This window comes from Haliaeetus leucocephalus, unplaced genomic scaffold (genome assembly GCF_000737465.1).
Source record: "Haliaeetus leucocephalus isolate CR32 unplaced genomic scaffold, Haliaeetus_leucocephalus-4.0 Scaffold840, whole genome shotgun sequence".
NCBI lineage: Eukaryota > Metazoa > Chordata > Aves > Accipitriformes > Accipitridae > Haliaeetus > Haliaeetus leucocephalus.
Genome location: NW_010973276.1, coordinates 3,546,155 through 3,564,218, shown reverse-complemented (window position 1 = coordinate 3,564,218; position 18,064 = coordinate 3,546,155). Strand labels below are relative to the sequence as shown.

General features: G+C 37.4%; 1 protein-coding gene and 1 pseudogene across 1 annotated transcript in view; one reads left to right on the top strand and one right to left on the bottom strand.

The window, feature by feature from the left end:
* Positions 1-17,725, bottom strand: part of IFT81 (intraflagellar transport 81) — a 43,511-nt gene extending 25,786 nt beyond the window's left edge. The window contains exons 1-8 of the mRNA XM_010582196.1: positions 17,399-17,725; positions 16,521-16,624; positions 15,708-15,888; positions 12,973-13,062; positions 11,835-11,900; positions 11,406-11,516; positions 10,067-10,151; positions 1,317-1,480 (exon numbers count right to left, since the gene is read on the bottom strand). Coding sequence (XP_010580498.1) covers positions 1,317-1,480; positions 10,067-10,151; positions 11,406-11,516; positions 11,835-11,900; positions 12,973-13,062; positions 15,708-15,888; positions 16,521-16,624; positions 17,399-17,542 — 945 coding nt within the window. The 5' untranslated portion in view covers positions 17,543-17,725. The remainder of the gene's footprint in view (positions 1-1,316; positions 1,481-10,066; positions 10,152-11,405; positions 11,517-11,834; positions 11,901-12,972; positions 13,063-15,707; positions 15,889-16,520; positions 16,625-17,398) is intronic.
* Positions 17,584-18,064, top strand: part of LOC104840964 — a 20,507-nt pseudogene continuing 20,026 nt past the window's right edge.

The following is an 18,064-nucleotide window of genomic DNA, read 5'->3' as shown; positions in this document are numbered from 1 at the left end:
GAGCTAGTTTATTATTATTTCAGACCTGGTCTACCACTTAATAATGCTGTCATCCTTAGAAGTATAATGATCAGAATCCAAAATGGCATTAGGCTGTCACTGATTTTACTTTTGTAAAAAGTAGTCTTAACCTTAAAACAGAATGTATTCTTGATGACACTTGACTGCAGATTCTTGTCTGATCCAAAAAACCTGTGGGCATTTCTTTATTACTTTGGCATGTTCTGTGTGTGAATGCACAAGCTACTATGATGTTGAGGGAGTTGCTGAACCTCTTTCTGCTTCAAGACACAGGAAGAATGGTGGATGGCAGCCCTCATGCCCACAGGTAAATCATTCTCTGATCTATTACAAATACTCCTTTTCCTCATTATCTATATTTCACAGCAAAGCCTGAGTTGGAGATCCTAAGAATATTAAAAAACAACTGGTAGAAGGAGAAGACATTTAGACTGAACAGTGTACCTAGTAGTATGTAGGACTAGTCTTCCTACCCTAGCTAACATTGTTGTAAATCTTCATCATCACCAACAGAAATACTAATAATTAGCATTCCTCTAAATTCTTCTAGAACATAGTATTACGTATTTAATCTTTCATTTAGGATTATGCAAATATGAAAACTTCACTGAGTGAAATGTATAAATGTACTTCTGTGGCAACAAATCCCTCTGCAGAGTTTGGATACATACTACAAATAAGGATTTTTGGTCATTCTAACATTATTTGCTTTTAACTTCTGAAAAAATCTGGAAAAGTAAATCAAGTATTTGATCCCCAAATTTCCTTTGGTCTTACCAACTAAGACAAATGATGCAGACCTATTCCAAACACTAAGGAGTTCTGAGCCATTGCACATTGATTAACACATAATGTTGTGAAGATGTATCACTTGGAGAATATTGTTTACCACTCCATAAATACTCTCTATATGTTGGTATAAACTCCCTTGATGTCAGTGAGTTTAAAACAAGTGAAATCTGAAGAGAAGAAAAATCAAACCTTTAGTGCTAAATTAACATCTCTGCTCATACCATAGCAAATTGCTAACACAATTTTCTAAATAGCATTTAAGGATAGGGTTGGGTTTGGGGTTTGTTTGTTTGTTTTTGTTTGTTTTGTGTTTTTTTAAAAAAACTTATCTGAGAGTTTGCATTTAGTGATTAACACATCTTTTGTTTTACAATTGAAGGGATGTTCTTTTGGGAATGACACATTTTCTCAAGGATATAAAGTAGGGGTAAGAAAACTACAGTGTACAAGAACCTTAGACCATGCTACGGAACACAAATTAAGTGTGACCTTGGTCAACGTACCTTGGTTTCAAGTGCATTGAGATCAGATTGACTCATAGCTGGCTCTGCAACCACCTTTTGTAGGAAATATGTTGAATTCTTCTTACTTTCAAGCTCTCTAGGTATTTTTTCAGTAACCAAGTATGAATTGAAATTTATCTCCTCTTCTAGTTTCTTCATTAAACCTTAAAACCAAATTAAATCAGTGTGTGTCTATAAAAGTAATGTAGCAGATAATTAAGTTTGATTTCACCAACACATTAAATTTAGCAGCAATTACAATAACAACAGAATAACATTTGAGACTTCTTTTCAACACTTAAAGAAACAGGTAGTTACTTGATTTAGATTTTTAATCTGGATGTTCAGCAATATAATAGGTATTATTATCCATCTGTATCTCTAACACATAACTATTAACTCCTTGACAGATTCTTTTCATCAATAAACAAGTTAAACCCTTCCTACATGAAACTCTAGCTGAATCAGATGCAAAATTCAACATGCAGCATTGATATAGAAAGCCATTAAACCCTATGTGTGTCTTACATCAAGATAGTAGACTCTATGTTACATTTTTTGTGTTGTGAATTACATTCTTCTGAAATTTGAGAAGTTTAAGAGCTAGACTTTGGTTGCTTATGCACTTGCAAGATGAGGGGCAGCAAAGCACATCACAGCTATGCTAACTTGCTCAGAGATTTTTCAAAGCTTGTATCCCTTGGAATTTCTGTGGCTGGAGCAGTGGAGGAAGCATCCTGAAGCTGATCCTACTCACAGATTGCATGGGTCATTGTTTCATGTGAATTACTTCATTTACAGACAGAAATTATCTCTGTGTGAATCCTTTATCTGTACAAAGATCTTAATTTGGCCTAGCTCATGTATAGATTTGTTATATCCTTGGAAATTATCCCTTAAAATAAAACTTTATTCTAATCTGGCATCTAAAAAGGCCCTACAATGAGCAGAATTTAATGTATGCCTACTTTAAGGGTCTTTTACATTGCTGGAACACTTATAAATTGTCTCTGTAAATAGCACGCTATTTTTTCTTGTAAGAACAAGTGTTTAATCTCAGGACAGTATATAGACTGAGAATGCTGAAAAAAATAATAAAATAGAAAAAAAAGAAGGAATTGCTGAGTAACATCAAAAATTCTGTTGAGAAAAGCAACCATATTTATAAATTTTGCTCTACACAAGCCTGATGCACACTGCATCTTACCATGCTTATGACGACTTGGCTCTTGCTAAGTAGAGTAATTTAGCCTCCTTAACAGATAACTTATAAATAAACACAGGTACATTCAGATAAGAACAATATACAGCTAGAAAAATGCAGCAGAATAGAATAAAGCATCTATTTAAATTACATTACACGGTCTTCGCTGACAACAGGCAGTTTAGTGCAATTACTCTTCCGAGACACCTGTGTCAAGGACGACGGTAAGATTTGGAAGTTATATGTCAGATGAGAGTAGGGATAGGTATTTCAGAATATTTTTTGTTATCTAGATGACTAAGGGGTAAGTATCCTAGGAACTTTTTAAAACTACTTGCTAGAGTTGGGGTTTTGGGCTGGGAGGATTCTCTCCATATTTGGGAGAATATGGAATTGGCATGAAATGCCAAGAAAACCAAGAAATTCACAATCTCTGCCTCTTTCACACACTGCACAAACAGAGAAAATCTTGAGTACAGAGATACAACAGTATACAGCTGCTGCTGCTGAAACAGAGATGGGAAGGGACGTAGGTGAAAGCAGAGTTTTTGGTTCTCTGGCTAAAAAGCCTGCTGACCATACCACTGACCAACAAAAGGAGAAGGTCAGAACAAAGTGAAATAGAAGCCTAGGAAAAGGGCCTCCATTATTCTGCCACTATTTACCTCTAGAAACACCGTACTGATAGATCCTCCTCACCCTCTGCTCCCAGCTCAGACTGAAAGAAAAACTACTTGGTTTAGCTGCCAGAGAGGAAATAAACCGTTAGTTCTTGAGAAAGCCTCAAGAAATAGAAGAAAGAAAACAGACCCTAGGGAAAGCAGTGTTGCTAACAAAGTCAAGTCAACACAAACTGAGTGGGAATTCCTCTTTGCCAGCAGTTTAGTTTGTTGATTTCTGTGTTTATGAAAAGCAACACTACCACATGATCTTTTCCCCTTTGTGGAAAGCTCATTTATCTTGTGCGAAACAAACAGCATCAATACTGGTTTCAGAATGGTAAGTGGACTTACTCTATGTATGCAGTAGCCATTATGTACTTGGCACTACAGCTATACCCCGAGAGACACACTTGGACTTACTAAGAGAGAATTCCCACTTCATCCTTCCAGAAGCACTTGATTCCAGTCTTCCTCAGCCCATGACAGAGCTGGGCAGGAGGGACCCCATTTTAATGTCTCACTAGAAATCTACCACCCCTGCAAATGCAGCAAAGCTTCCCACATACACTGTGAGCTGAATTATCGCCTCAGAACTGACTAGGAATGCAACTCCCAATTTGATATTTATAACCAAGATCTTTGGTGTGGAAATCAAAGTGATATCAATTAAATTATTCTGATATTAAATATTAATATTTTTATTTCATCAAACTAATTTATTTTCCTCTTAGTGGCAAAAATAATCTGCATACATGGGCTATACTTTATTTCTTGAACTACTCCAGTTTTCTTATAAAAATGAACATGCCTAAATAATTTATTGTAGATATCACACTTAACTCAGGAAATAACCACACCTAAACAATTGCTTTCTCTAGAGCAGGGACCTTCTGACTTCACAGGGTATAACCTTGATCACTATCTAGATTTATTTCTCAGATAACCTGAGCGCTATTACCAACTTCTTTTAAACACTGACTGGTTCTACATCATGCTTACTCTTGACAGTGCAACAAGCAACGAAGCGAGTTAAAACTTGACATCTCGATGGGGAAAGACATGATGATGTCATCATCCCTCATGACTAATGTGGTTTCATTCCTAAATACTTTGGATATATTTTTCCTCCCCTACAATTCAACATATGGAGAAGTAACTACCTAAGAACTATTTTTGCTGCTTAACAGAACCTTAAAAAACAAAACATAGGGCAGCTCTTGTTTTAATTTTTTTTCAGTGAAAAACATTCTTTTATCAAATTCCCAGGCTAGAGGAAAGAAAAGCAAGCATACTTTAAATCTTTCCATTACACATATAAATTCTGTTTTTAATGTTTTAACATTGACTTATGGTTACAAAATCTACATACGTAAGCTGCACAGAAAGTCTGGCTCTGTGCCCTAAGGTTATTTTAGCAAGGTTCTGCCAACCACGTATTTACATGTGGGGAGCTATTAACAGCAACTCCTCATGTTTTCCATTCAACTTTTTTTATTATTATTATTACAAAGAGAGGGATGGGAGAAAGAGTTTCTTACTGCTTGCTCAGTCATGTAGGAAAGAGGCAAGTTCCTCTGCATAATTCTGCTAATGGATCTAAAACTTGATTCACCTTGCACTCAGATTCCTATTTCTTCTCCTACTTCTTTTCCCTCTACAGGCTACCAATTGTACATCCTATACCAAAACCACTTGCAACAATAACTGTTTTTTTTAAAAAAGGGGAAAAAAAGAAAAAATAAAAGAAAGAGAACCACTCATTTTATAGACTATCTGCCAACACTTCGTTTAATACACATAGGAAGGCCATGACAAAGGCAGGTCTAGAACAGACTTCCGCAGGGCATTCACTTACATCAAAGCCTTCACTTCCCTTTCTGCAATCATCCTCAATAACAGAGCATTGAAATGATTCCATCCACAGCTTCCAATGATACAACTTCCAATTTCCCTGTACTAAACAGAGGTCTGGGACATGCAAACACTGACAGATAATGATCAAATCATCCCTTTGATATCTCCTTGAAAAACTAAAAAACTTCCTGAATTTGCCATTCTAAGTTACGTTTTCCATGTTTATAATTATTATTGATGCTCTCTGGAATCTCTCTGACCTTTCAACGTTCTTCTTGAAGTCTCATCAATGGACAGCATTGCAGTGATGGACATATCAGAGCTAAAAAGAGAGGTAATCACTCTCCTATTCCATTTTCTTCCATAAATAAATGCATGGATAGCACCAAATCTTTGACACTAGGAGCTCCAGTTCTACCATTTTTACACCATGACCCACAAGTCCTTTTCAGAGTCACTTCTTAGGGAAGAGTCCCACATGCTGTAACTACATTGCATGTACATTATTCCTAGAGGAATACCATGGCATTTGGCTATTCCTTAAAATACACACTCTTGGCATGGGCTTGGCTTCCTGTACTGGTTTCGGCTGGGATAGAGTTCATTTTCTTTCTAGTAGCTGGTATAGTGTTATGTTTTGGATTCAGTATGAGAAGAATGTTGATAACACACTGATGTTTGTAGTTGTTGCTAAGGAGTGTTTACACCAAGTCAAGGATTCTTCACCTTCTCATGCTCAGCCAGCAAGAAGGCTGGAGGGGCACAAGAATTTGGGAGGGGACACAGCCAGGGCAGCTGACCCAAACTGGCCAAAGGGGTATTCCATACCATGTGACGTCATGTCCAGTATATAAACTGGGGGGAGTTGGCCTGGGCGGGGATCGCTGCTCAGGAACTAACTGGGCATCAGTTGGCGAGTGGTAAGCAATTGCATTGTGCATCACTTGTTTTGTGTATTCCAATTCTTTTATAATTATTATTGTCATTTTACTACTGTTATTATTATCATTATTAGGTTCTTCCTTTCTGTTCTATTAAACTGTTCTTATCTCAGCCCATGAGTTTTACCTTTTTCCTTCCGATTCTCTCCCCCATCCCACTGGGTGGTGGGGAAGTGAGTGAGCGGCTGCATGGTGCTTAGTTGCTGGCTGGGGTTAAACCACAACACTTCCTAAGTGATTAAGTTCACTTCGAATCAACAGTCTGCCCTCCTCTTTATTCAGTCATTTCCCCAATTTTAATTTCATCTGACAATTTCACCCTTGATCAGTTGCCTTTTTTTATTCAGGTATCTGACGTAAATACTAAACAAAAAAAGAGCCAAACACTGATTTCTGCATGTCCTGATTAGAAACACATCCACTCAGAGATGATTCCCTGATTAATTCCTTTCCAAAATTTTCAGTTTCCTTTTAGTCCTTTTAACACAGGTCACGTTGAATTTTTGCTTCCTTGTTTGTTCTTCAAAATGGGGTGCAAATAAAGAGTCAATGGTCTTAAGAAAAGTCAACCACAGCAATACTATTATCTTCCCAACCAGACTTGTATTCTCATCAAAGATATCAAGTTAGCTTAAAAGTGCTTTCCCCCTGACCTTGCAGGAACTGATAGTGATTTTATTTCCATCTCTAAATTATTTTATTTATTATAAAATTCCACCTAAGCCATTTTCCTTTACCAAATACACCTATAACTTTAATTGTAATGTGATCCGCAGTGGTAGTGGAGATCATTTAAACTTGGAATTTTAGGGAAAGATAGTTCTGTGGAAAAGAAGAATGTTTATGTTTTCATTCAAATGGTATATTTGAATAATAGCATCCTAAATTTCTATTTTTCATCAAGTGTTCAGAATGACTTAAAATAGACATCTGTACAAAGCAATTCCTTTTTGACTGAAGAACTTTGAAGTTCTCTGTGTTCTAAATCTATTACTACATATTAACTTAATGAAGTATATAAATTATACATTTCAGTGTTTATCAACAACGATCATCTTAAAGCATTCTTTTAATCAATATTTTCAAGCTAGTCATCCACTTCTTCATATTTCTGCCAATAAAGTGAACAATAATGTTCTGTAAAATGGACAGAGATCAAGAATTTCAGTAATTCAGTTTGCTTCTTGGCGTTAACAATTTGTGTTTGTGCCAGCAGAGATAATCAAAGCAAAAAGATGACAATCTTGCTGAGAAAGCATGAGCTAGGTTATTCAAACTAGTGGTCAGTGTTAATAAAAATACTATTCATATCCAGAACAACAACAAAAAACCCAGAAACTGCAAATTCATGTTACTTACTGCTACCAGCAGCAACTGCCTCTCTATAGGCAAACAACATACTGAGTAGTACTGAAGTTAATAAACAGGGAAGGAGTGTACTGTGGAAACCAGTATGATTAATTTTAGTCTACAAAACATCTCAAAACAATCAACTGTTTTTCATGATACAATAGAAAGTCTTCTAAATATTATATTTCTAAGAGTTAAAAACCTACTAACCATAAGCTGTATTTTTCTGGCACAGCTAAAGCAGACTGATGCTAATTGCATGTTAACAATACTCATAAATATGTGCTAGTTCCTAAAGAGTTCCTTTACATGTCTTTAAAGTACTTCATCCTAAATTCATAATAAGATAAAGTAACGAAAGGAGCATGCATCTGTAAGACAGACCAAAAAGCTTCTACTCATTAACAACTTTTATCATTTTATCTTGCTTTGCAAGCAAAAACACCTGAAGTATGAAAAATGTAAGAAAATTATTTTAAAGGAAAGTTCTAACTTCCAGTGAAAATCTACACCTACCAACCAGCCATTGAATTGTTAGCATACAAGCTATACTGATACAAGTAGGCAGTTGAGGTACCAAACTGCAGCCAAAAGGAATTTTTAAAATAAAAATAAATTGTGCAAACTATAGACCAACAAAGCTTTTAAAATAATTTGAATCTTATTCAGTGCACTGTGGTCACCTAATTTCAATTATTTAAAAAACACAGTTGGCATTCTGTAATTGCTACTACAGGCGGTGTCTTTGTAACTACTACAGGGAAAAAGCAATTACAAAGCTAAGTCCTGAAGTCTTTGTTTGGGCAAAATTTCAGCACAAGTTTTCTTAAGTAATGACTCCAAGTTTTTCTTCAGAACATTTAAACACTTTTTTCCCCTGCAAGCAGGACTTCAGGAAATTAGATATGTTAACTTTATCTTTATTTTCATCTCAATGATTAAATGACATATTTACTGGCTTTTTATTATGTTACCTTCGCTTCTGTGAACTGAACCCATCAAGTTTCCATTGGCCTTAAAAAAAACCCAGGAACTGAAATAGAAATGTTGACACAGCTTTGCTGTATAAACTCTCTGATAGCTACTGCAAAAATGGAACAGTTATAAAATCCACTGCAAGTCCCTTTGAGTAAAGAAGACAGTTCAGATACTCTTTTAGGTCCATTTGTGGTTCAGTGGCTGATGAGGATCGTAAAAAAATTAAAGTAAAATCACAAAGTAATAACAAAGCAACGTGCTGGTGACTGAAAAAAATTCTCTAACTCAAAATAGCTGCCAAAGCAGTTATGTGATGCAACTGGAATATTAAATGTACTTGAAAGAGTAAGACAATGACCTACTTTACTAAGTTTAAATCAATAAATAGTCAGATTCTATAATTTTGGAAGTAATTTATACATACAACAAAAATCGTTCCATGGCATTTTTCTACCACAGCCACTTAGAAGGCAACTGGAAAAGCCCTGTGAAAAGGACCATTCAGAGTCTTATACCTTCACACTACTTTACATACAGTAAATTATTTCCCTATAAATCAACCCTACAGAAAACCTCTATCAGTCCTGCGATGTGTTATTAATAACCAAGTGCAAGAGACAAACTGAAAGGGGTTAAGTATTTTGCCAAAGATCACATATATCTGAAACACGGAACCCTAAACTGACTCCCAGTTTTGTTGTCAAACTGCCAGGCTAATCCTTGTTACATTTTCTTCAAAGTGATTAAACCATCAGGAACCTACAGGTTGTAAAATTGGAGACAGTTAGTTACATATTTATCTAGTAACTGCAATTCCTTCCCACCTGCTATTTTTATAAATGATCATAGGCTACTAACTTACTTCACAAGTAGTATAATTTATTTTGCTGAGGTTATTTGCAGACTGAGATATCACTGAAAATGAGGAGAAGCAATCTTGCTGTTATTAATGTAATACAGCAACATACAACTCAATCGGCTACAGTTGTATCATGAGAACAAAGTATTTTCATATGTAAACAAATATATTCATATATAAATATATAGGCTTTAATATAGATATATCTAGTATATATTATATATACTTATAATCATATATAAGAATGTGTGTGTGTATATAAATATATATAATCCATGATCTATAAAAAAAAGCTTAATTAGGAAGTAGCTTTACTTGTGGTACCATACAAAACTACAACACAAAATTGCACTACAATGAGAAACAGGCCTTAAAGCTTTTCAAACAAATATTTTATAGAAGGCAACTAGAAAAACAAGTCTACACTGAATAAAACATAGTATTCAATTTATTTGTACGTTCACTGAGAAAATTTTTAAGTGGCAGTATTTCAACAATGCCCAATTACAAATACAAAACGCATAAAACCTTTGGAAAGACAAACTTCTGATTTAGTAAGAGGCTTCTGCTTTTTCCAACCCTTTGTAGTTCCAACTGTTCTTTTCTTGCAGAGCATTATGGTTAGTATTCAGTATTTAATTGTTTTAAGATTTTTTAAAAAGTGGACCTCAGAAATATGACTGATACCATCTTCCCTTGTGATTGTCTCCCTGGCTTTCTGTGGCACATTCAGCCTTACGTTCTCCAGCATGTGCCTTTAGAACACAAGTTATTTCTTTCTTTAGATTCTCTTAAGTTCCTATATGCTTTTTGGCAGTACCGTATTACTGACAGCCGTCCAGTTTTTATTTCATTTCTAACAGAGAAGTGTAAACCCCCAGCCTTTATAGATTACTACTTACTTTCAGGTTTTGAATCCACTACTGCATGATGCATCTCTTTCAGCTGAAGCTGTGCTCTTTGCAGTCTCTGCTCTGCGTGGAACAACTTTTGAGAGAGAATTGGAGACACATAAGCTCATTTCCTTGAAATGCATATTCAAACAACTAAAACAAAAAAGTAACAAAAAGAATCCCAAATATAAAAGAAGGTAGCTATAAGCATCTGGTGACTATCTGTTTCAGAAGGGAACATGCCAAAACAAACTTTCAACAATTAGCCTGGGTTTACTTGATATTCTCTAGTGTTAATTGAGGAAAGTATTCTTGTACCCCAAAGTGATATTTTCTCTAAGGCAGAAATTCATTAAACAATTTTCAACCAAAAATGTGAGTGGCTTGAACATTAGAACAACAAACAGCAAGAATCAGGACTGCAGCAGATAACTATCCTTATACTGCAGTTCTTCAATGCAGCTGAATTGTCACAGCAACCTACTGTCCGACTTCAGAGCACGCTGAAAAGTTTGTTGCCAAACAACACCCAAGTTGATTAGCGTTTTTGTGACTTAGATGAGTACTAAGAACCGGAATTAGCTGGACATCACATTCATTTTACTTGTGATCTCTCTCGGGTTCAAGTGAAGACCCAACAGCTTGAAAGCCTACTTATTCACATTGATTCCACATCCAGATATAGACTGCAATACTAGAAATCTGGGATTTTTTCCCCTTTTAATACAGCGTTGAAGTTCATGCTGCTGAATTCGGTGAGATGATATAACAATATGGCAATGGATTTTATTAAAATATCTTGTTTTGACAACATAGCTCAGGAATAAAACCCACCCTTATGTTCAGATTTCAGCTGCTTCCAGTGCTTCCCAGGATGTCATTTTTCTCAAATTTGGGGACCAAAATCCCAAGGCTGCTCCTGAATATATATTCCCCCAACTCAGTGACAAGCTGAGGTACTTGCTGTGTTACTCAACACCTGAAATCTTAGTGCAGATGCACAGAGATACAAATCAAAGTAAGGAACATATTTGCTCACTACCATAAATACAAAGAATTCTCTTTGGGTGCTACAACAGCAAGCCATGGAACATTTCCTGGGACTGCTACATGATGATGTCAGTGGCAGCTGAGGTAGCCGAGTACGTTGAATGAGGTGTTCAAAACTTGCAAGGTTAAGCCTCTTCCCTTAAAATGTAGATAAATATTTCTATTTTAAATGGGATTTAATTTTCTGATGTTGGGAGAAACTCTGTACTGTTGTTCCTGATGTACTTTTTTAAATGCATGATTGCCAAACAAATGTCTACAACTATTTATTTTAATAGGTATGCTTTAATGTCAGTACCTGATTTTTTTGTTCTTGTTTCTGTTGAGCCAAAGATTCTTCTCTCTCTTTTTCTAAGCGAAGCTGTCTTGCTATTTCAAGCATTCGTTGATGATTTTGTACTGTCTCCACCTACAGCAAGTGGATAAATAGTGCATGTTACTGTCAGATAGTTGAGAAATACATTAAAGAGATCATATGTCTCACAAGCCCACTTAGCACTTCCTTTCCATACATGTTACTACTCAGAAATGACAGCTAAGTACCGGACTCAAGATTCTTAAAAGCTCTGGATGAACGCCTAGGGAGATTCCCTGTGGGTCAATTAGTTATTCGATTCCTTCCTAGACATACAGTATGTTTATCTTAATCCTTGTTTGCATTCCAAAATCAGAGTTGCAAGCCAAAAATTATGACACTGAAATGTAGCAGCGTTACTTCTCTTATTACCCTCTTCTTAAGGCGCTCTACTCTTTTGATGAGTTGATCCTTCTCCTCTTCCATTGCACTGATGTCCTGAAAAGCAGAAAAAATAGACAAAGAAATGTTAATTTATTTACAATATAATATGGATTGGACTAAATTCTGTTAAAATTAATATGAAAACCAGAATTATTCTCTGAATACACTGAAGTGGTTATAATTTTATTGATCTATGATCAGAACATCCAGAATTCCAATCTCTCTCTTCTCTCTTCCCCCACAGTTCCCACTCTCTTTATGCTAACATTCCTTCATCTGCATCCTTGAGTATTAGTGTGAACATTTAAAATAAAAGCAGGTGGATTTCTCTAAAATAAAAACAAACAAACAGAAACAACCAAGCAAAAATCAGCATGAATTCAACACCTGATGCAGCCTAACATATGTTCTTAATGTTACCATCATTACCCACCTCCTGGCAGACAATTTTGCATGAAGTTGCATACGAGTGATGTTTGCTGCCACTTTTTGTATTAAAATTGTGTTTAAAAAAACACTTTCTAGTGCTAAAACATGTATCCAATTATTACTCTCCTTTAATCCTATCTTAAAACAGCAGGATTCCAGAGACTGTTATGAGAAAAAGAGAAATAAATTCTCCAAATCTAGGCCTTATCTCAACATCTGCTTAACTTGTCCATATGTCTTACTGGAAAGCTGTACCCACGCTTAAATATTTTGCTGAAGCAGGGCAAACATCTTTACTTAATACTTTAGTCAGACAGGATCATCATTTTTATTGACTTAAGCTCTTAACTCTTTCAACACCCTCTGAAATTATTACCCTAAATCAGTAAAGCAAAAGGCTTTGTATCACTTTGCATTCACAGGAAAAGGGGTTCTAATATTTGAAAATCATGCAAACAGAGTCTTGGCAGCCTTGTTTCCCAATCTGCTTCAGAAAGCGCAGTTCTAAGCATGAGCAAGGACTTTCTAATCTGTTTGCCAACGGAGGACAGTTCCAAAAAGGCAGCTGCAGTGCCTACCAGCTGTGACCTGTGCAACTTATACACTGCAATGAGTCCACAAAACCGACAAAAACAGAACTGACATTCAAAAAAAAAAAACTAAACAAAAGTTGTGTGATTTTGTCAGATTTTTTTACCCTTCTTATTTCTGCAGTAGATAAACCAGATGTTTTGAGCTGCTCACACTCCTTATGTAGGTTTTTAAATGCTTCCATCAGTTCTTCATACTATAAAATGAAATAAAAACCATGCAGAATGAGCTCTGTGTCTCAGGACTTTCAGATCAATATGTTGCTTTTCTACTAAGACAGTAAATATAGAAATAGAAATATGGTGAGAACAGAATTAAAGGCATTTTTTCATCAAAAAATCTTCTCAAGTTATAAAGCAAAAATAAAAAATTACAGCGAATTGTTTTCCATTTGAAGGTACACTCAGAAGTGTCACAATTTCTTCAGTATTTTCACCTCTTCCCTTGTAATACATAGTGTATTTTCAAAACAGGAAGATAAGATGTTATCTGAAATGGACAATGCTATATTAACAAATTATTCTCTCTTACTATAAATCTATGTATATCACATACATAAATTTATCAGCCCCCAAAGGAAGAGCTTGATCTAACAACACGCTTGATCAAAGCAGTGGGGCTTGAATTTATAGAGCACTTAGCTTCAATCCAGCAAAGTGGTCCAAGAGCACACCTGACTTAACATGTGAGAAATAGTTTTGACACATTGCATAATCATGCCCTCAGTATATTACAGAGACTGATATATGTAGTTCGGTGGTTAGAAAGAAGTAGACAGTGTTCTACTTCCACACCAGTACATTGCCCACCAGTAATCTTAAACTGAGAGGCAGTGTGAAAGTCTGTGTGGGTAGAGAAATAACAGGGGACAGAAAGAGTTTAGAAATATGGATAGGAAATAAATTTAGATTCAACTTGGAGAAATGCAAGCTGAGATATAAAGAAAGATAATCTCCACAGAAACAGCCATTCAATGAGATGGAAAAATCTAAAAAGAGAGTATCAAGTCATTTTTTACTTCCTGGAAAGAGCAATTGATATGAATGTTGAACACAAAATGGCAACAGCAAAGGCCAATTCAAACAAAGGCATCATATCTCTGAGCAGTGAAGCACCAATTCTATTCTATAAAACCCTGGGGAACTAGCATCTAGAATGCTCTGTTCATTTCTGGTTGTTTCAATATCAGGCACACACTGACAAGCTGGAATGAATTTCAAAAAATAGCAATAAAATGGCTACTGAGAAAAAATAATAGAGAAAGAGCTTGATTAAATGGCAAATAAAGGCATGATAAGGTATGCACATGCTGGATAATGAAGAATGAGTTACAAAAAAGTAGGAGTAAAAATGCAACTGGCCTGCATTATATCACTTATGCATTATAGAAGTACTTTAACAAATCATGAAATAGCAGGTAGTCTCTGAGCAACTGTATTCATGATTGCTGATGTCCAACAACTTTCCTTTGTGTGGATTCTCTACCTCTTTCAAAAGGGGACCTTAGTAAGTCTTCCTTACCGGGACACAAAATTTCAAGACCAATGGCAAGATTCAGACAAGGGCATAGCAGTTTGCCAGATCATACCAAAGGGAAGGTTTCTCACTTTCCCCAAATAAGCTGCAGCTACCCCATGTGCACCTGAAATAAGTGACACACTCAAATGACCAAAGAACACCTATAGTGGAAAGAAAGATACCTGGCACCTGAGGCAACTCAATGAAGACTGGACAACTAGATTCATGCCTGAAGTTGCTCGCTGTTTAAATTATATACTGCAGCCAATCCGATGTCTAAATCACAGCACAGTTGGGAAGGTGGCAAGTATTCTGAGTATCTTGTTCAGATAATTTACAAAAGTACATTTAAGCTTGATTCTATACAGCCATAAAACTTGACCATGTTCTAAGATTTCCAGACTCTCATATTTGAAATGTTTCTCTTAGAAGACACTATTGCAAGCCTGTATATCTAAATAATTTAGTCTCAATTCTTTAACTCATTAGTATCTAAATACTTGCATTGTAAAGTTAAATTACATTAAGGCAGTATATTACCCCAGCTTCTGTTTTGAATTAATCAGCAGGGTATTAGTTTAATAAGATGGTTATATTACTGTAATCCCAAAAAGGAACACATCTTACATAATGGAAATAATAGAGCTGGATATTTACACATATTAAGACTGTGACATACTGAAAAAACATACAATCTGCATTCCTTTCTCTCTTTGTTACTTCTGCTTAGTTATTCCAAGTTATAAATCCAATATTGTTAATGCTCACAAAAGAAGTAGGAACATAATGAGTAGGAATGTCAGCCCAGGAAAAAGAAATTTTTTACTTATTCACAAAAAAATAAATGGTTGAAGCAGAATTGGGATAAGGCTAATACAAATATTGGGTACTAAATACTGTACAATCAATTGACAGTTAGGAGACGTTGGCTTTTGGTCATAACATTTTCCGGACTTGTTTGAAGTGGTAATTTAGAAAGTTAAAAATACCCATCTCATAGTTCATAGGAAAAAAAATGTGCTTAAAAATTAAGAAATAAAAATCTGTCTTGGCCAGCATGGCTCTGAACATTATTTAGTACCCCATACTTAACAGATCTCAAACCTCTTAATTCAATGCTACCTATTAATATACAATTTCAGGGTTATTGGAAGAAACGTGGTCATATTGCAAATATTTGCTCACCCTCGATTCCAACATGCTCTTAACATAACTTACTTGAATACTTATCTCAACAACTTAACTCCCCGATTCATTTATCCCTCCTCCTATTGGCACTTTAATTAATTAACGTAAAATGTTGGCATTCATGAAAAATGGCACCTGTTTGTTGATGTCAGCCACAGTATCATCCTGTAGGAATTCCGCTGGCACTTCCAATTTTACTAAGAAACGTGCCAGGTAAGCTCTTTTCTTGAGTTCATTGGTCCTCTGAAGAAGCCAATGTAAGACAGGATGAATTACAGGTTTGCTTCCAGTAACTAACCCTTGGCGAAATGCACTCCTATACGAAAACAACAACAAAAAACCCAATAAAGAACACTGGCTTGGAACAAACAATTTGCAATATTTTGACATTCCCTCTCCACTTGCCTAATGATATTCTTAATGCTGTTAAAAGAGAAAACACTCGTGATGCCAGTTTGCTATTTATGATCCCAATTCTGCTACCTTGAAACAAATAAAAATCTTGTAACACATCAAAAGGCTAAAGCCAGCAACAATGACTCTTCCTTTTCTGCGATATTCTTCAGGAATAAAGGCGATGTGGGAAGAGTGTGGGTTTTCTGGGTTATAACCTGGCACAGGAGGGTGCAATCCAGCCTTGGGCAGCTGGTCTGAAAGGGATGGAGAACGGACTGACCCTGCCAGTCATGCGGCACCCTCTCCTGGCTGGCTCTGCAATAGCAGCTGCTGCAGCAGGGCCCGAGGGGCAGCCTACTCCTGCAGGAGCCTTCTGCTGGCATCCCCTATACCATACTCTATAGGGACAAGGGAGGAGCTGCCTTCAAGGCGTTACACATACCCACTGGGATAGTGGAGGTCCAAAATACACACAACTACTAAATTAAAGGTCGTTACTGTATAAGCTGTAAAAGATGTTTTACTGTGATTTGTAGACAAAAAGATACTTACAAGTCTGATACACTTCCTGGAGGTTTGTATTTAAGGATACCAAGAAGACTCAACATTCTTTTAGCTGTTTGTTCTGGCAGCTCCTCTCTAATGTCAACAGCATGCTAAAGAGTAAAAAAATAAAAGTTATCCACTGTTTGTCCAAGTCATGTTAATTAACTAGCAACACTGAAAGAATTGACTTTATCCATTTATCACGATACGCCAATGAAGCGAGATGCTCCATACAGAACACCCTTTTTATCACCAAACTTCCATTCTCTTCTAATGGATTGTTCTCCAACATGTGTATTCAAGTAAATTTATTCTAGGTATACATTCTCCCTGTTCATGGGACCTCATCTATGCAAACGGATTACCTCCACCAAAGTCAGATATCCTAGCACATGTTATCTGCGCCCTAGATGGATGAACAATCCCTTCTGCACACTTCTGGTAACCTCAAAGGAGAGGGACTCAATATCTACTGCAACAGCTAAATCATGAGGTTCAGTTCTTGATCATACCTGTGTATGTGTGCAAGACAGCCTGACTTTTGACTTAAGAACGCGACGGTTGTCAGTATGAACCAAGTTAAGATCTGTATCCTGATTCCCAAGGAGAAAACATACAGTCATCAGTCTCTGAGGGACAGGGATCCAGTATCCCTGGCCCAAGAAACATTTCCTGGTTTGCCAAGAACACATAGATGTATAGACAGAACGGATTCTTGCCAGGCACATTTATTTCCAGGAAGATTCATACAAGCTATTTTGGTAAACCAAACATGCCACAAGATTATACAGAGCCAGACCTAAATAAAAGCAAATTTCTGCGTCAGGCCCATTTAAGATGTTCACAATTACACACATGTGAGCACCTCTGATTGCCTTCCTTACCTTTGGGTCAATCTCCCCCAGAACATCATTGAGCAGCTGCAACAGCTGCATTGACTCCAAGGAGTCAAACGTGATTAAATTGTAGTTCTTCCTGAAGGGCTCCTGATTGAGCTTCTCAACAATGAACTGGATTTGATCACTCATAATCGTGTCCTGGAAAAACCTCTGCAGAAAAGACAGAAGAGATGTCACGAGGCCTCGGCGGGCGGAGGGAGCTGGGGGCTGTCGGGAAGGCGGGTGAAGGCACCACCTCAGCGAGGCCCACCGCAGCCCAGAGACAGCGAGCTGGCACCGGGCTCGGCGGGGGCCAGCCCAGCCGCCCCCCGCTGGGGCCGGGGGGGGGGGGGCGGGGAGCGCCCCGCGGCCTACGAAGGAAGGTCCGGCCCCTCACAGAGACTACGGGGGGAGGCGGCCGGGTCCCCACCGCCGGCCAGGCCCGCCGGGGGCCGCCCCCGCTCGACCGGCAGCGCCCTGAGGCGACGGGGCGGCCTCGTCCTTCGCCGCGCGCGCGCCTCCCCGTTACCCCGGTAACGGTTGCCAGGCCAGGGCGACGGCGTCACTTCCGACGCTACCGCCCGCTCCTGCTAATGCACCCGAACGGCTGGAAACGGGCCCGAGCGAGGGGGCGTCCGCGCATGCGCAGAGCGGCGGCAGCGGCGGGGCGGG